Genomic DNA, 20,449 nt, shown 5'->3' on the forward strand with positions numbered 1-20,449 from the left:
GAGCGAGGTGAAAGGTCGAAGGCAGGGGGTCAAAGATGAGAGAGCGAAGCCACGGGGCTTATATAAGCGACCGCGTTCGTCAAGTCAAGGGGAGTGAAGACTTCGCAGTCGGTGGAGTTGGGAAGAAGAAGCAAGAAAGAGTTGGTCGTCGTCGTCGTGTGCGTTGGAGTCGGAGCGAAGAGGACGGAGCTGTGGAGAGGCGGCGAGGGCAGACGAGGGGGTGCTCGCGTCGTGCCGGGAGCTGCACACCAGGGAGGCCGACGGCGCGACCTGGTCGAGGTGGAGACGCTCGTCGCGGGACTCGAGGCAGAGTAGAAATCCTCCTTTCCCCCGAGCATCAGCAACCCCCTCCTGTTTCCCCCCGCGCTGAGATAGTGCGACCAAGGGGGCCCCCTTGGTTTCTTGCATTGTGTTTCTCTTCTTTTCTATGTGCTTTTGGTGGAATTGAATATGTGTGCTTTCCGTTCATCGCGAATAAATGTGCTTTGTGTTGAACTGTTTCCCGCTTCGCTTCGTCATTTCTTTCATTGAATCCTCATCTTGCTTCACGTAAAGGGTTGGTAGTGGGCTGAATACGCCCGATAATTAATCGAACCGTCGAGGCCGACGATAACACCGCTCGGTTATCCCGATAGTACGGAACGGGTCGCTTAAGTGGCCCGTGTCCGAAGTCGACCTGCGGCGAGGTGCGATCGCCCGGTCTACCCTCCGTGTGGGTACTTAGGTAGGTCGAATTTGGCGAGCAACCCTATCCCACGCGGGGGCTGATTGGCTCGATCGCGGTGAGACCGAAAGGTCCACCCGTGACTGGTTCCCGGTGTTAGTCCGAGAGGGTCACGACTGGATTGTCCGTCCGGTGGGCGACGTGCCGCGATTCGAGTTACGTGGCCGTCAGCACGCCGGCGGGCGCGAATCCGTAACAATATATATATATATATATATATATATATACGGATCTGGAAACCATTTACATTCAACATACAGGTCCCAAAAGTTAGTTATCCCGTTAAGTACATCTGTAGTTAGATCCCTTTCCTTTTGTCTCGTGGGAGAATCAAAAACGTACGTTGCGACTTCTTTTAGGTTATTAAATCTTTACCATCTAAGACCATCCAACAAACCATCTAAGACCATCCAACAAACAAACCGACAACACCACTGAACAAGCGCTTCACCCGCCCAACCAGCGACTTGCTGTTTCGAGGCAAAATCTTTGTGAAGTACCTTTTGGGGCGAGTCCGCATGTGTGGAGTGGGCGGGCTTCCTGGTATGGCCGAAACCCTGCCCAGAAAGGGCGGACCCATGGAAGTCCCGTCCTATCGGGGCGAACAGTGACGTCAGTTTCACCAAGGCCCCTCCCTGCTGAGGGAGGTCCATAAAAGTTACGACGCCATCCTCAGCAGAGAGTTCGGTGGACGAGAATTAATGTGTGGTCACGAGCAGTCAGTTTGTTCACGGTGGCTGGGTCCAGCAGAGTTTGTTCGCGGAGGCTGAAGGTGGTCGGTCCTGTTTCGCGGTGGCTGTTGTGGGGTGTTCTGGACTGTTTTGACCCCGACTGTTCGCCATGCGAGCGCCGCCACGAGTCCCACACATGTGACTGGGACCAAACGGACAACCTGTTGGCAGGTGCCGCATTTCAGAGTACTCCTTTTCCTTCGACGACCAGGTACCTACGAACTCTGACCCCCAACTTGTGTCTCTTCATGGCTGCGAGGATCAAATAAAGACTTTGGGGTTTCTTTTCTTTTTGTGTGTGTCTCTGCGTGGGCCCGTCTATAAGTAGAATTGTTCAAGTGTTTTTGCTTATTGTAAATATTTCCCTGCTTGCATATTCGCATCAAGTCTTGCCTTTGTCTTTATTTTACTGTTAATAAATTTATTAGAAATGTTCCCAGTCCATTTCTGTCCCTTCTTAGATTGGTCCAACATGGTCCGAGTATAAGCGGGGTTTCATTCCAGCCAGCACGGCTTTGGCAGTTTCCGCTCGGCTGCACCCGAACCGGAGTTGGTAGTCGGTAGTTGGAACACTACCGCAGTCAGTAGAGTGACCCGGTTCGAGCAAGACGTGCCGAGGGTATGGTTTCTCCGGAAGTCGAAATTGCGTAGTTACTTAGGTAAATTGGTTTTAGACAAACAGACCCTACGCTACGCGGTTGAGATATTGGCGTCCACGGTCAGTTCATCGACCCGCCTGCTCACGGAATTATATATTCGAGCGACAGCCTATGATTCCCGGGAGTCTGGTGGGAGATGGCATAACCTCCCCTACCTCACGGTCATACTCGCCACTGACCCCTGGCCCGCAACAATATATATATGTGTATGTATATATATATATATATATATATATATATATATATATATATATATATATATATATATATATATATATATATATATATATATTCATGTTGATGCTAATATTCTGATTTTTTTATGACAATAAAAGTTTCATGTATGCATAATTTACATTGATATATCTTGTGTGTTAATTGTATGCATTTATCAGGTTTTGCGGAGTGGGGTAACGGGACTTTGTAAACACCCTGTAGATTAAGGGCTAAGATACATTGCAAGAGTGTTACCTTAGAAGTGGAATTTGATGCTATTTGTTGAATGGATGCTCATGAATGTGCTATTGATGTTTCTGGGTTAAATTTGCCCCTGATCTATAAATATGGTATCGTTCAGGAAGAAGAAGAAGATGATGTACCACCAACTTCAACCTCTTCCAGAAGAGGTTTATTTGTATTTAAATGTCTGGTAATTGTTTTTATTTTATTTATTTATTATTTATTTATGTGTACTTGAATATAACTGTCATTAAGTTAATCAAAATGGCTTCGGCATTATAGAGCGATTTCTTTTTTTTTAATCCCAAAAATCGACCTTTTTTTTCTCAAATATTTCAAAAAAAAATTGTCTAAAGCACTCCCTGGCACTAACTGGTGAACCCCTGGAAGTTTGACGAAAACCCGTACAGCCATCGCTGAGAAAAAAGGAGACGCACACAGACACAGATAAACCGCTCTCTTGTAGTATAGATAATGTTCAGATGAACAGATGTTCGGAAGCTGGGTGTATGTAAACTGGGAACTGCAAACATACAATACTGTAAGTTTCAATGCAACAACCCCCCCCCCACCACCACATCTGTGATGACTATAGTTTTCATTATACTATCACAGAGACTTGGCATATCTTAGAATGATTTGTACAACTTCCAGAAGTTCAATTCATTTTTTTTTGCGATAACAGCCAGTTTTCAAGTTACTCTGTCCAGCGATGCAGAGGTGCGTTAGCAGGCATTATGATTAAACCACATGTATGACAATGTCACTTTAACATAAAAGTAAAAACACATGTTAAAGATGGCCATCCCAACTTAATAAAATGTTCCCATGCACACCCAGAGGCCAACCACAACTTCTCAAATTATTTTGTCCAGCAGTTTAGGAGGGTATAAAATACAGAGCACATATGTAAGTTGGCCAAGTAGTTTTCCCTTCTACAAGTTTTCATAAAAATGTAAACTGCTGGGACTTGTAGCAGTGGTGGTGCTACACGATGCACATTTGAATAGAGAATATGCATCTCCCTTGTACCCTCCTCCTCCCCACCAGGCCCTTTATGGACTATGATTTTATTAATATCCAAAGCATTCTCGTTCACACCACAAAATTAACTCATTCCATCCAGTGGTTTAATGATGCATACATGGTTAGCGCGTACACACTTTGCATGAATTAAGTGAGCCATTTTCATTTGGGATTTTCACCTGGTCTTCAGTGAGCAAAATATTAATTCTTATAGTTGCTTCAAAAAATGATAAAATAAAAATTATATTCACTTTCATTATACATGGCTTTGGATTTCTGATTCATTTAATTCAGTTTTTAAAGACTACTTTGATGTACATATGCAGTACTCCAGTTGCCTGCTTCATCTTTTTTGTATCTATATACCAAAATGTTTGTTTCATTCCATTTTTCGGCCGAGGCCGAGTGCAGCGAGGTCGGGGACATTAATTCTTGCACTATGAACACTAATTATCGGTGAAACCCTGCAACCCATGCATGCAGAAAATGAATTTTTTGGAATGCCGGCCACATTTTCCATGCAATAATCATGTAACTTTGTCTGAAGTTACATGATTATTGCTTTTACCATTGCATATATTTCTTATTTCGTTGACTTAGTTGTGGGTTGGCTTTGAAGTCCATAAAATACAGGCTCATGAGTCTTTCCTTAGTGTTGGAAAAGGAGCTGCACAGAGCACATCACGCAAGCACAAGCATATCTACACTTACCAAGAGAGATGGTTTGAATGCAAATTTTCAATGCTGAACCGAAAAAAACTGGGAAAAAGAATCCCGAATCAATCTCTCACAATTTTCCAGGAATTCCTGGGAAACTATTTACTGAGAAGAAACAATAGCTTGGGTTCTATTTCTTTGAAAGATTTTCTCAGCTCAAAATTGGCTTGCACAATCTCTAATCTCCATAATGCGCTGTATGTCAGCAGTGTGGCACAATTGCTGCCAGTGTGGCACAATAGACAACATGGAAGATAATGAGCACTAAATTATTATGCTGAACTTTGTGTTGACCAGAACTTTTAGGAGAGTCCTTTTTCATCTCATATGCACAAGGACCTCGGCCGACGTTTCACAACATGATCAATGATGGTTATGGATGCCTATTACCTAGTCTCGGAAAGCTCAATCGTAACATTATTTTTCACATTTACTTGCAATTCTCTTTCTTCAAAAAGCAGACATTATGCATCAATTTCTATCGATTCTCCTCTTCCAATGTTATGTATAAGGAACTATCAACTCTATTGGACATTCTTGATTCTTTTTTGAGCAATGAGATCGATGGCATACATTGGATACAGGCTTTTGAATCCAACCAGATTTAAAATAGGATCTTTATTGTTGCCGTTGCTCTCATAAAGATTGTGGTAAGACTTTGAAGCATCTGTATCATCGTTTCTATCCCAATATATCGAGTGGGTAAAATGTACGATATAAAGAGACTCGAAGTTGTTTGACCTTCGTGTTATCAATCGGTGCATTATTCTTAACAGTTGCAGTATCTTCATCTGGTTTCATTAAAATGAGCCACAAATATCGTTGTTTTCCTTCAATAATTCACAGATTGCACATGCACCTGATACTGTTTAATCTTACTTGTTGACATCCTCTTGTCAGGAATGAAACCTTTCGTGTTTTTTTGTTTTTGGTTAAGTCTATTATTTAACATATCTTCCATCTCGGTTAGGAGTATATTTACCAATACACCAAATAATTTTATCAAAATTGAACAACTTTATTTTGGGCAGCGAAAGCAGAAACAGCTCCAAAAAGTAGTCCGTTTTCATTATCATATATTTGTAGATGAAGCCTAAATTTTAACACTTACAGATTGGAACTGCTATGGTAAAACTATTTTCTGTATTTGTATAATATATATATATATATATATATATATATATATATATATATATATATATATATATATATATATATATATATATATATATATATATATATATATATATATATATATATATATATATATATAACCTTGAACAGTTCCCTTAACCATGCATTCTATCACTGAACATATATAGTGTAAATGTCATCATTTCAGATGGAGCAGAAATATAATCAACTGCTTCAACTTCTTGTATTCCAATGTTCAAGCGAATGCTATCAAACATTTTCCAGATTAAACGTTTGTGTTATTCATAGCCTTATTGAATTTAAATTTATACAAGAAACGATCAGCGAGATTCAAGTAAGTTTGTTGATTATTTATTTCAAAGCTTTTTGTGCCATTTGTATTCCAGTCTGTTCCAGTTATCACATTTACCTTGAAGTAGTCTTCCTTTTTAGTGGAGTTTGACATGATCATGACATCATCCAAATCATACATACTATCAATATTTTCTACACTTGTATTTATTTAATTTGAAAAAAAACAAAAAAGTTAGATGTACTGACCCTAATATTTGAATTATTTTCTGCCTTTCTTATGCAGATAATTGTCTTCAGATTTACCTTTTTCATTCATTCCTTTGACTGTCTGTAATTTATAAGATTATACAAGAAACGTCGTCGAGCCGTGAGGTGAGTAGGGACAGTCAGAGGCTCCGTCACTGGACTCCGGATGAACCTGTCGCATCTTTCACACACACCTTATCGCACTCACTACATTTCCAACTGCAGAAGCAGTTGAGCTGATTCAATCCTCGGTTGAATTTACAATTTTTGAACACATTCCCATCAAGATATCAATGACCCCCATCTATTCTTTTAAATTGATAATGTATACCTGGATGTATCTTAGGTTTATAAAAATAGCTTCGACCAATTTAAACACCCTAATCTTATTAACCTCCGCCATCGAAGATCGGAGGTTACTGTTTGTTTGTTTGTTTGTTTGTTTGTTTGTGAACAGTATTATGGAAAAACTCCTCAACGGATTTCGACGAAACTTGGTGGGGGGATTAGGTATGGTCCAAGGATCATGCCATTAGATTTTGGACTTGGTCCAAAATCCGCTATGGCGGCCATTTTGAAAAAATATTTGAAATATTTTTTTTTGCATTTCTACATGTTTTAAGTGATTTCCAACCCCCCCCCCCCAAAAAAAATAAAAAATTGTTAGAGAAAAAAAATTTGTGCAACTTTTTTTTCAACAAAATTTCGATTTTTTTATTTTTTATTTTGCATTTCTACATGTTATAAGTGATTTCCAACAAAAAAACATGCTAAAATTATAATTGAGGCTGATTTTGGAACTTCAGGTGGAGATACCCACGTAAAATCAATTTCTGTCTCAAGGAATCTAGTTATGACGAATTAATTGAGTATGTAAAAGTTAAAAGTAAAAGGGAAAGTTGCAAACTTTAACTCTGTGGGCATTGTTGACGTCAAATTGAATGAATAGGATATCAGGTTCACTTGAGTGACGTAGCAGTATTGGCGGTGGAGGTTTTGCACTCTACCGAGTGCTCCCCCTCTAGTTACCTCCGCCACCGAAGGTGGAAGAGGATATGTTTTCACCCCTTTCTGTCTATTTGTCTGTTTGTTTGTCTGTGTCCAGGATATCTCAAAAAGGTTGTGGATGGATCTGGATGAAATTTTGTGGACATGTTGGGTGTATGATAAGGACGAACTGATTAGATTCAGCAAAATGAGTGCCAGCATGCTGGTACACTGTGTCAGAGTGATGACCCATCCAGGATTGTGCCCAATAGCCAAGGAGACTGCGAAAGCATCACCAACGCTATGCACAGAGTATGGTCCTAATCTCCTCCACCTCTTCACCATTGAGAGATAGGGCTAAACAAATATATAGCACGATATCTCAAAAAGTTGTGGACGGATTCGGACGAAACTTGGTTGACAGGTTGGGTGTTTGACAAGGACGAAATGATTCGATTTTGGTGAAGATCTGAATCTGAATCTGGATTCGAGAATTAATTAATTTTTAAAGTGATTCTTCACCATTGAGAGATTGGGCCAAAATCGACACATAGTCTGATATTTCAAAAATGTATTGATTGGGCCCGATATGTTCTTGTGATATCAGGCATTACGTAGCGGAGGTATGCACTCTTCCGAGTGCCCTTCTCGTTTATAACATGGATTAAGGAACCTCCCATCCCCGGGAGCCCAATGACCATATAGTTAAGTAATTATGGCCTTGTGGTTATTAAGGACTAGCAAATACAACACATTGCTTCACTGACAGGAATATTGATGGGAGGGGGAGAAGGAGGGGATGGGGAGAGTGACGTCTCACCAAATATCGCCATTCTCTCCAGGAGGGGGTGGGAGGGAGGAGGATGGGGGAGAGAGGAGGGGGAAGGGGAAAGTGTGGAGGGGGTTTGGGAGGAGGTAAGCGTGAGGGGAAGGGAAGGGTGATAAAATGTGCCCAAACAGGAACATTTTCTGTTTAACCACTGGGTTAGATATAAAACTGGGCGGGAGCATTTAAAACCTACGCTATCTACCTGGCAAAGGCCTGCATGCATGTATGCTCGCACATTCAGCAACCTTTGCATACTTCCAGTCGGAGTGCTACCTTACACCAGAAGTGCTACCCATGTTTGGCTGTTCGTTAAGCATTGCTTTTTTGGAGGAAATAAAGGTAACACTTCTGGTGTTCATGCTTGATGCTTAATCAACAGCAACAGGAGCAACAGTAAATCAGAACCTGAGGATGAGAAAGAGAACATGATATAGATTTAAATAGATAGAACCATCTGCATATACTACATATAGAGCCTATGTTATTGACATAGAAGGATAAAACTTCAACACTCAGAAACGAACTCTAAATATTCTTCGATTGAGCTGATTTTCTTTTCCTGAGTTATTTTCTCATTAAATGGAACGTTTTGAGGATGTGACGCATTTAAAAAATGGGAACGTCAAAACTTTGGACCACCCTAATTGAGAAGTGAACCTTTTTTTTGTGAACAAAATAAGTGTCGTGGTCATCACGATTAAATTATATATTGGTAAAAGTGTCCCAGAACCTGTCTTGCAATACTCCTGCCATATATGGGGCATGGGGTGGGGGTGGGAGATTAACAATTCCAACATGTTTGCAAAGATAGCACACAGATAAGATGTGCTATCTTATTGTTTAGAAAACATTTTCTGTAGATTTCTTAAATAGCAAAACACGGGACAAGTATTCTATTTTGAGAGAATACATGCCCTATAAGGAGTTTTCTTGTCAAGTAGGTTTTACTTATACATTTCTACAAAGGCCTGAGGCCTACCGCATGGTAATGGGTGATGTAATTTTGGAAAGGGATAACAAACACAAAAAAAATAAAAGTAGTAAATTTCACCTGCTGTAGCCCAAGCCCTTGAGAATGTTCAAAGCTTCTAGGCTGCGTTTTCCAGAGCGACAGTACACCACAATACTGCCATTGTCTTTTGTCGGCATTTCCATCTCGTATGTCTCCTCGAACACAACCGCTGACAGGGTGAAAGCTTTTTGTACTTCCCCCACTGCAAAAAAGGGACATATTAATGGTTCAACACAAGAAACAGACTTACAAGACATTCTGGAATTTGAAAATGTGCTCAAGGTTTGCCATGAGTGGTAGGAGAGTGTCATCGCCCACAATCTGCACGATATTGGTCCACAGGTTCTGCAAGTCTGACATGTACATCAAATATGTTTTGTTCAAACGATTACAAAGCACACCTTTCAGCACTCAACAGAAATTGCTGGCTATATTTGGGGCAAACGAACATTTCTGCTACTGAAATTCCAACCTCACCCCCTCCCCCTCCCCCACCCCACTCATTTGCAACACATGTCCACTTCCAACCTTTAACAAAATGGGACAAAGGAAATTGGCCAAACCTCTCAAAGTCAGATGCACATCTTTACATCCTGTAAACCCCTTAAGCTCTCCTACCTATGGAACATCATTAGTCCCTCCATACAGACCTAGTAATTCCTCCAACCTTCAAGGGTGATTTTTGGATCAACACATCAACTCCTACATTTATTTGATCTGTACAGATATTTAAAATCAACCTTAATCTCACTGTCCGGTTTGTTAATCTGCTTAGCTCTTATCTCGTATGCAAGCCTCGACAATGTATACAAAAAAAAACTGTTGGTCACTTGGCTATCCCTTCACCATGTCTTCCATTATCATAACAGCAATTACAGAGTTGAATGCTTACATCCAAGACCAAAGTCCATAGTAAGTTGTAAACAGGCCTTGACAAAACTACATTTGCTGTTGTGAAAAAAGATCAGCAACTGTTACAAAGTTTGTGACATGGCTCTCAATTCATAAGTGCTCCACTTCCTCACCTCCAAAAGAAAATCCCATCATTGGGCTGTGCATCTAATCTCTAAAGATTGCAATCCCCCACCTAACATAAAAAGAAAGTGAAACCTTTGGCCTCCTTTGCTCCAATCCTGCAATTATAATTGTCCGATAAGAGCAAATGTTTCTTATTGTTAAGTGAATGTGGGAGGGGGAGAGGTGGGGGGGTTAGAACTCTTTATTGGTCCATGTGCTTCATGGAACATGGTCCATGTGCTCGAGTAGGATAGATTCTTCCAATGTAACCAGGGACATGTTAGACTAATTAGTCCTGTTGTGATGTGCATCGAAGAAGGCTGTGTTGTTCCTGGTAGATACTATAGCATAGTGCTAAACATGAAAATTGTATGCACCTTCCTGTGAGGCTTGTCAGGCAGGGATGCATTGGCAATAAGCTCAGAGAGTTAAAACAATTTGCACATGAAACCATAGACTTTCCCTTTCGCATGATTCGCCTGGTCAAGGACTATGGTGCTGGCTCGGGAAAAGCACATTATGACAAAAATGGACGAATGCTGCAGTCAGTGCAAACACCGGGCAGCCAATTGCCAGGCCAAGCAGGCGTGTCTATGGGCGGGTCCATGGGAAGGGATAAAGCAGGACATTGCACAAGTGCAAGTGCAGAGCTATTGCGAGTAGCAGAGAGACTCTGCAGTTACAGAGAGTAGCAGAGTTATGAGCAGTTGCTGGCCAGTTAAAAGGGTTCAAGCAACCATGGAGGGTTACAACGAGCCCAAAATAAGTTATTTTGGTGCAATGCGGCTCAATATCCCTGCAATGCAAGGAGCACTGCTGAAAGACCTCCAAAAAAAAAAGCAAATTCCAAAACCAACTTAGGTTGACTGGCAATAAAAATCTTGAAATCTTCAAATTTTGTCTGTTCCCCATTGTTTTGGTACAAGTGTGTGAGCTGGTGCCATAGGGGGATATAGTTTTACTGTACAATAGGTCTGTGTCGTTACATCTCGTCCCCATCCCGCTTCATACGTGGTCTTTGTGTGCTGGATGCATCCAAGCCTTGTTCTCTCGACTTCGGTCTCTATTTATTTTCAATAAATAGACTTATTTGTACGGATATGTTTACCACGGCCATCTCAATCCATCTTCCGTGACATGCGTGGTAGACCATCTTGGTATTTAATTGGTGACCCTGGAGGTGGCCTGGATCTGGCTAAAGTTAATCCATTTGTCAGAATATTAACCAGATAAGAGCCGATAATCCGCTCCTGCCGACTCTTAATCAATTTGGTCCATCCTCCAGATGAAATCTCAGAATGGCGGTTTGGAGTAAGCCAAGACCATCCACAAGAGATTATTTCACAAGAGCTGTATCCAGTGAGCTCAGCATTATAAAGTAGTCCTCCATGTGATTGCACGAAACAATCCTGATGATATAATTATGATTTTCTCACCTCTGTAAAGCACACGTTTGTATTCATGAATTTGGATGGCATATGGTCAAGCATGACGAAGTGCTGTACTTGTGGTGCATGAGACATCTTACATGGAATGTTGGTAGACGTAGGAATGGAACCATTGCTGAATTCATAAGGTTCACGTACATCGAAAAGCATCACAGCTCCATCAGAAATCATTTGCTTCAACTCCTCATATGAAACGACATCTGTGAAAATAGTCCTCTCAAATGAGCATGGTGGAAACATTTAAATCAAGTGTTCTACATCGAGTATGATTCTTTAATCGACTTCACTTCATATAATCTAAATACAAACTCCACGACGAGCCTTATAAAACCCATGTGTCATCAAATGTCTTCTTTTAATTGCAGCATTCACAGATGCAAAAAAAAAGCACATTTGTTCTCCCCATCAATGAACATAGCTAATGATACTGTGACCCCTGATTCAAAACCCGAATACAGCTGTGACCCTGGGTTTAAAAAAAAAAAAAAGCGAATACGTGGAAAAACCGTGAATACATGAAAGAACAAGAAAAAGAGCAATCAGAGATTGCAGACCCTCACCAGGACTGGTTTTGTGTGGTGTTTGTGTAGTTTTGTGTGGTGTTTGTGTAGTTTTGTGTGCTGGTGTTACATAATTAATAAGAGATACAACTCGAACTTCCACTTCATAACTGCTGGCGGTGATGACCGGGTACCAAGACGTCTCGCTTTGATGGAACCCCGCTTTGATTGGCATTTGATGATGGAACCCTGACCCATGACGTTTTTTTATTATTATTTAATTGAATCTAGAATGGGATTAAAATAAACTCCATTCAAATCAAATGGAAGACTAAATAGGTACAGTCCTGCATTGGCTTAATCAGAAGGAACCCGAACAAGCAAAAAGATGAAGATTAAGTCATCAGGAGGAACCTGGATAGGATTCTGGTTTCAACTGCTACTCCTCAACCTTCAAACCCATCCAGGCACAGCCAAGTGAGCCTTATTCAAAGTATATGTGTATTAAATATATATATATATATATATATATATATATATATATATATATATATATATATATATGAACCCAGATCAAAAAAATTAATAATTCTGGGTGCCAGACCATGCGTCCGATCAAGTTAAAGTTCAAAACGTATTCCGCATCTCTACTAGATCATAATTGCGAAGTTTCATGTCATTTGATTAAGCGATTCCAGAGAAAATATGATTTAATATTTTTCTTCAATCCAATACGGTTGCCAAACCGTGTGACCTTTAAATGATTCCTTCACAAACTTGTACACCCATGACTTGGGGAACATTTCTGTGAAGTTTTCCCTCGATCTGTCCAGCCGTTTTGGAGAAGAACATTTTTAGAGGTTTCAGGGAAAAATCCAATACGGCTGCCAAATCGTGTGACCTATGACATCATATGTGTGAACCTTTTGTTCCTCATAGATAGGCGGTCATATGTGTGAAGTTTTGCCTTGATCTGTTCAACCACTTCAGAGAAGAAAATTTTTGAAGGTTGTTTATTTTTTTTAAACAACATGGCTGCCAAATCATGTGACCAATCAAAATTTTTTCTGTGCACCATTTTATCCCTAGAGGACCCTCAAAATATTTCACACTGATCAGAGGTAGCACTCCACATATACAATTATAATGTCATAACGAAGGCATCTAGGATGTCAAAAAAAATCACACTTATTCCTCATGAGGAGTACTTGCCATGTGCCAATTTTTTGTGCCACATGTGCCAAGGCATCTTGCCATTTTTTCCTTACTGCGGATTCAGAGATACAGAGGTCAAAAGTTTTTTTCCTCCATTTTTTTCAACATGCCTGCCACACCACGTGACCTATGACGTCAAAATTATGACTACAACATTCTCCCTGAGTAGTTGCACCAATGGTGAAAATTTCGTCTCAATCCGATAAGCGGTTGTGGAGAAAAACACGAAAGATCTGTGCGGACAAACAAACAGACAGACAAACAAACAAATGGATCCAAACGCAATACCCTCTCCTTTGGCGAGGACAAAAAAAATAGGGGGCCCTGGGTGCTAACCTTGTGGCTGGATAAGAAAACCAAGGAACCACTGGTAAGTGTGGATGACCCACAAAATATGCCCATCCATTCATTGGGACCATGCTCTGTGTAGAGCGTTAGACTCCTGGGCTATTAGCACAATTCTGGATGGGTCACCACTCCGACACAGGATACCAGCAAGCTGGTACTCATTTTGCCAACCTCACAAGGATGGCAGGCTGGGTCAACCCCACCTAGTATTAATTAAACAGCAAAGTGGGATTTGAACTCAGGATCCAAAGATCCTGGTAGGATCCCAAGCCAACCAATCTAACCAATCAGCCAACACCAACCTTACACTAAATAGGAAATACGTATGGATTTTTTTTTTAAATGCAGTGAACAAACTTTGGAACATCAGGGGTTATGAAGGTTGCATTTAAGTTTCATCAAAATCGTGTGTAGTTTCTGAAAAGAGAGAAAATACCTATATTGGGGGGCAACCCCCCAGTAAAACCCCTTAGGCCCTGTTTTTTAATGTCGTGAACAAACTTTAGTACATCACTGGTGATGAAGGTTGTGGTCAAGTTTTATCGGAATTTCAAGTGTCGTTTCTGAAAAAAAAATACCGATATTGGGGGGCAACCCCCCATAGACCCTCATCGGGCCCGATTTTTTTTTTTTTTTAATGTGGTGAACAATCTGTGGTACCTACCCGGTGATGAAGGTTGTGGTGAAGTTTGATTGGAAGTGTGTGTGTGTGTGTGTGTGTGTGTGTGTGTGTGTGTGTGTGTGTGTGTGTGTGTGTGTGTGTGTGTGTGTGTGTGTGTGTGTGTGTGTGTGTGTGGTTTCAGAGAAGAAGTTGCAAGTGTTTGTGGATGGATGGACGGAGACAGTCAGACGGACGGACAGACTGACGACGCACCATCCCAGAAGCTCCCCGGGACTACATTCAAGGTAAGCTCACAAGGATTTGATGTTCATCTTCTTGCTTTAAAGGGGAACCCAATCACAATTTTTTCTTTTTCTGAAAACCATTGAAAATCATTACTCACGTCCAATTAGAAGGCAAGGAAATTGTGAAATATTTTTGCCATTCGCAAATTTTGAAATATTTTGCCATTCACAAATTATCGAAAAAACCTCTCGTGTCGATTTTCGATTTTGCCAGTGACGTCACATTATGAACCCACCTTGATCCAAATGGTGGCTTTACATTCAAAAAAGTTTATTTCGAGCTCAGATTCCGATACCGATTCCTCCGTGATAAGCAACTCTGAAGGTTCTCAATATGTTCAAACTGATCCGTGGGATTTTGAACAAACTGTTGGAGACAAAATTAGTGATGGAAACGCTTTCAGGGGGTGGGTGGGGGATGATGGAGCCCTATCGTTTCGAGCCTTGTGCAAGCGATTCAGAGGAAGTCAGGAAGAAAGTGCAAGTGTTGGTAATGAGGATGAAAACGCCCGTCGCATGTCCACTACAGCTCGGTAGGTTTTGTTTTTCCGTTCAATTCATGGTCTATAAATAACTTTATAATCATTCTGTCCTTGTGTAAGGCAACTTGGCTGTCGGGTAGCTATAATTTCTTAGAAGCGTGGCTGTGTCGTTGATGCTGTGCCCCTCTACCAATAGACTGGTACTCATTTCGCTGACCTCGGAAGGATGACGGGCTGAGTCAACCCCACTTGGTGTAAATTCAGTGGCTAAGGGGGCCTCAGGCTGAGTCAAACCCAGGATCCTTGGGTCCCCAAGCCAGCCACTCAAAACACTAAGCCAACACCAGCCTTTTTGTATTGTTGTATTAATTGATTAATCAGTTTAGGTCAAGTAAAATAACCGATTAGTTTCTCTTCCGGGCTTTTCAAAAAAAAATTAAAAAATGAAGAGGATGGAGCGCCTTTCTCTTTGATATTTTACAGATTATTAGCACACCTGGAACATAGTTCCGGGGAGCTTATAAGATGGTGCATCGACCGTCCGTCAGTCTGTCCATCCGTCCACAAATACTTGCAACTTTTTCTCTGAAAATGTAGCATGTTATGTATCTGTTATGTAGCAAAGTTTGTTCATGGCATTAAAAAATAAAATTCAACAAGCTCGAATGAGCTAAGATCCTCATCCTCTTAATGATGACGTCATAAAAACGAATATGACGTCATTGTGATGTATCAGGTTTGCAATAAATTGTCTGTACTAATGCCCGGCTTGATTCCCGCAAACAAAATTCAAACAGCTTGCCGTTTCGGAGATAATGGTATAGGCGATTTCCATTAGCGGTGATATTATGACGTCAACTTTTTTTCTAGGAAGAATTTCCAAAATCGGAGATGGTTACTGCCTGCGTGTGGGCTTTCTGCATATACATGGGAAGTTTCACGAAGATCCGATGAAATCTCTGGGTTCTGAAACAAAAAGTCAAAAAAATAGGAAAGACGTCATAAAAATTGATATGACGTCATAGTGATCTATCATATGTGCGGTAATTCATCTCTGCAAATGCCCTGTTCGATTCCCGCAAACAGAATTCAAAAAGCTTGCCAAGTTTTGGAGATAATTTTTTAGGTGATTTCCATTAGCAGAGATATTTTGACGTCGTAACTTTTTTTCTGGGAGGAATTTTCAAAATCGGAGATGGTTACTGTCTGTGCAGGGTATGTTTACATATATATGCCAAGTTTCAGGAAGTTTCGATGAAAACTGTGGGCTGTGAAACAAAAAACAAAAAATGTCAAAAAACAGGAATGACGTCATAAAAATTGATATGACGTCATAGTGATGTTTCATATGTGCGGTAATTCATCTCTGCTAATGCCCTGTTCGATTCCCACAAACATAATTCAAAAAGCTTGCCTCGTTTCGGAGATAATTTTTTAGGCGATTTCCATTAGCGGAGATATTTTGATGTCATAACTTTTTTTTCTCGGAGGAACTTTCAAAATCGGAGATCGTTACTGTCTGCGCAGGGTATTTTAACATATGTATGCCAAGTTTCAGGAAGTTTCGATGAAAACTGTAGGCTGTGAAACAAATGAAACAAAAAATAGGAATGACGTCATAAAAATTGATATAACGTCATAGTGATGTCATATGTGCGGTAATTCATCTCTGCTAATGCCCTATTCGATTCCCGCAAACATAATTCAAAAAGCTTGCCTAGTTTCGGAGATAAGTTTTTAGGCGATTTCCATTAGTGGAGATATTTTGACATCATAACTTTTTTTCTGGGAGGAATATTCAAAATCGGAGATCGTTACTGTCTGCGCAGGCTATTTTTACATATTAGTACATACCCGTACGTGCATGGCCATACGTGCAGCAAAAAAAAAATAAAAAATAAAAAACTTTCAAACCGCGAGCCAGAAACAACAACCACACAGGCCGTTCCTTCGCTCTCGCGTGCCCGTACATGAGTGGCCCGGAAGTTTGCATATCGCAGTTACGATTATTCACAATTTAGTTTTAATGGCCAATTATTCAATTTGCGCCAACGTATTTTGCCTTTTCCTAATGTCATCGCAAGGAAAAACACAAAGAGAACAGAAGAGAGAAAAAAAAAACAACTTTCAAACAACCACACCGTTCAACAACCACATCAACAAATCAAACAACCACATCGAACAACCAGGCCGTTCCTTCGATCTCGTAAACGACGACTGGATTGGGGCATTGTGTTTATCTATAAATGCGCATAAGAAATCGAGAAATTATTAGAATACACGAAGTCATCACTATCCGGAAGTCCGTACGTTGTAACCCGTAATGGGGAACGCGGCTGAGGTTCTCTTCCCCATCGGCCACGCCTACGCAGCAACGTGTCCTGTCATTGGTTGGTAAATAAATGGCCATAATTTGGGAAGCACTTGTCCGATTAATATCAAACCTTGAAAAGGCACATACTCAGGGCCCCAGAAATATACCTGGCAAGTTTCAATTAGATCGGACCAGTGGTTGTCGAGAAACAGCGGTCACAGACACACACACACACACACACACACACACACACACACACACACACACACACACACACACACACACACACACACACACACACACACACACACACTGCTGGAATTATAGATAGACTAGCTGAAGTACCCGGGAAATTTGCCCTATTTTCCTCACGCTAGTTAGACTGAAGCATTCGTTGTATGGAGAAAATTAGGAAGGCTTCTTTTATTCCTCAGATTTATGGAAGGAAGGCTTTATGCTGCCGTAATCCTCAGAGAGGTCAGAGTTGAAGGTGGCCTTGAGCCGCGAAATGTTTCTAGCCGCAGTGGAAAATGTCCTTGATGTCCTGCCAAAACCCGGACCTAGAAAGCTGGAACGTGAGTTTTGTGCTTCTCTCGCCCGTCGGTGTGACGCTCTATTTGCAGTTAGGCGACGCTCTCTCTCTCTGCAGCCGACTCTGCTTGCCTGACTCGTTCTTGAGCAGATCTATCAGCAGTTAGCTGTTGCCGTGCACGTGCAGTTCGAGAATTCAAATAACAGGAGGAGAATGTGTATGTTTAAAGTCAACAAATACGGACATTTGTATTTCAAAAAACCCGAGCGTTTTTAACCATGAAGCCTTTTGTTACAATTAATACGCCAGCGCAATATTCGAAAGCCATTTTTTTTTAAATATAATTAAAATATATATATATATATATATATATATATTTTCATTTTTATGGAAAGTCACTTAGCGCATCCTGTAGCTGAATGTTAGGTCGATATGTGTGTAAAGTTTCATCAAGATCGGTTCACTGGTCTAGGAGCTTATTGGTTACAAACAAACAGACAGAAGGACTGCCATTTATATAGTAGATATACACCAAGTTTCAGGAAGTTTCGATGAAAACTCTAGGCTGTGAAACAAAAAAGTCCACAAGAACAACAACGTGAGTAAGACTTAGAGATCCTCCACGAGGATCTAAAAATGAAAATCAGGCCCGAAGGGGGTTTGCAGGTGGTGGGCCCCAAAATAGGTATTTGCTTTCTTCTCAGAAACTACACTCACGATTTTGATGAAACTTGTCTCCAACTTTAATCTCCCGCGATGGACCAAAGTTTGTTGACGGCATTAAAAAAAGGAAAAAAAATCCATAGGTATTTACTTTCTTCGACGTTATATATTTTGTGGGTCATCTCCACCTCCCAGTGGTTCCCTGGATTTGTTATCCAGCCACTACCATGTGACCGCCCAGAGGTATTCTTCCTATTTCTGATATTTTTTCCAAGATGGCTGCCACATAGTGAAACTAGCTGACCAAAGACTAGCACATTACCACCAACACATATCCCATATACCATTAAAAATGACATTGGTTATATACCCAATAAGTCAACATCTTTGTCAGTTGATCAATTAAAGCTATCGAGAAAGTTCATTCTTGGGATCAATAATGCGTGTTCTTGCTAGAAGTCGCTAGTCAGCTAACTTAACTGTACACGTTACGTATGTAAATGTACATGTCTGAAATCGCATTCCCTGAGTGCACAGTGCGGCGTGAGCAAGCGTACTTCGATTTAATTTGCATGAGCGCTTGGCCTATTGGGCCCACAAAATAATTATTGGTCTGGGTTCTAGACTCCCACAATAGAGATAAAAGAACAAAAACACGCATAAAATTTAAGTAAATTTGATAAAGGAGACGAAAAAAGAACCCACCAACATATGGCTTCCAAACAGGAAGCGTGTGGGGATGAATTAATCTTTTTTTAACGCTTCCTGTGACGAAGTCACCGGTGGCATTATATTTTCGGGTTGTCTGTCCGTCCATACGTCTCTCCATGCTAAATTTCTCTGTTTTCTCTACAACCACTGATCCGATTGAAACAAAATTTTCACCATCGGTGCAACTACTCACGTGGAATGTTTTTTTATGACGATTGTGACCTCATCGATAGTTCAGCAGCCATATTGTTTTTTTAACATAAAACCTTCAAAAATCTTCTTCTCCGAAACGGCTGAACAGATCAAGGCGAACCTTTACAGGTATGATCACGTATCCATGAGGAACAAAAATGTATCCAACGAAGATGTCCTAGGTCACATGGTTCGGCAGCCATATTGGATTTACCCTCAAACCTTTAAAAAATCTCCTTTTCCAGAACAGCTTGATAGATCGAGAGGAAACTTCACGCACATGTTCCCCAATCCTTGGGGATAGCAGGGTGTTCACAAATAATTACCGTATTTTCACGACTATAAGGCGCATATAAACGTCTTAGATTTTTGTCAAAATGTGCGACGCGCCCTATAGTGCAGTGCGCCCTTTGTGTGTATAAAAGAACAGGTATGTGCGGTATGCAGAACATTGCTGTTTTAACAACCCCGAAAATGGCAAAGAGACACGCTTATGAAGCTCAGTTTAAACTGAAGGCGATCAGCTATGCGGAGGAACATGGGAATCGAGCCGCGGCGAGGAATTTCCAGATCAACGAGTCGATGGTTCGAAAGTGGAGGAAGCTGGAAAACGAGCTGCGACAGGTGAAGAAGACGCAGCTGAGTTTCCGTGGAAACAAGGCGAGGTGGCCAGAGTTGGAGGAAAGACTTGAGCAGTGGATCGTTGAGCAAAGAGCAAGTGGGAGGAGCGTTTCGACGGTCACGATCCGACTGAAGGCAGTATCGATAGCGGAGGAAATGAAAATCGAACATTTCCACGGAGGTCCGTCTTGGTGCTTTCGCTTCATGAAACGGTGCCATTTTTCCATCCGGACCAGGACTACGATAGCGCAGCAACGTCCGGCGGATTATCAAGAAATGATGGAAAACTTCCGCTCCTACTGCAGCAAGCACATCTGCGACAAACGGATCCAGCCGAGCCATCGGCGTGAACCGGCCGTTCAAAGTGAGGCTGCGAGCGGCGTGGGAGCGGTGGATGACCGAAGGAGAGCACAGCTTCACAAAGGGTGGAAGGCAGTGCCGGGCGAGTTACGCCACAGTTTGCCACTGGATTGTTGATGCCTGGGCTAACGTGTCTGCTGGCACTGTTGTCCGAGCTTTCGCTAAAGCCGGCATCATTTCGGAGGAGCCGCACGGTGCAGAAAGTGACTCTGATACTTTAATACAGAAATTTCGGAGGAGCCGCACGGTGCAGAAAGTGATACTTTAATAAAGCACAACCAAACTCAATTTTGCTCCCGAT

The 20,449-nt window shown here is 41.3% G+C and overlaps 1 protein-coding gene across 1 annotated transcript in view; it reads right to left on the reverse strand.

Annotated features, from left to right (window-relative positions):
* LOC147035424 (thiosulfate:glutathione sulfurtransferase-like) overlaps positions 1-20,449 on the reverse strand; it is a 36,555-nt gene that overhangs the window by 10,732 nt on the left and 5,374 nt on the right. Inside the window, exons 2-3 of the mRNA XM_085898093.1 lie at positions 11,385-11,504; positions 8,879-9,041 (exon numbers count right to left, since the gene is read on the reverse strand). Coding sequence (XP_085754219.1) covers positions 8,879-9,041; positions 11,385-11,504 — 283 coding nt within the window. The remainder of the gene's footprint in view (positions 1-8,878; positions 9,042-11,384; positions 11,505-20,449) is intronic.

This window comes from Eptatretus burgeri, chromosome 1 (genome assembly GCF_056783735.1).
Source record: "Eptatretus burgeri isolate ZD-2024b chromosome 1, Ebu_testis_v1, whole genome shotgun sequence".
Classification (NCBI taxonomy): Eukaryota; Metazoa; Chordata; class Myxini; order Myxiniformes; family Myxinidae; genus Eptatretus; species Eptatretus burgeri.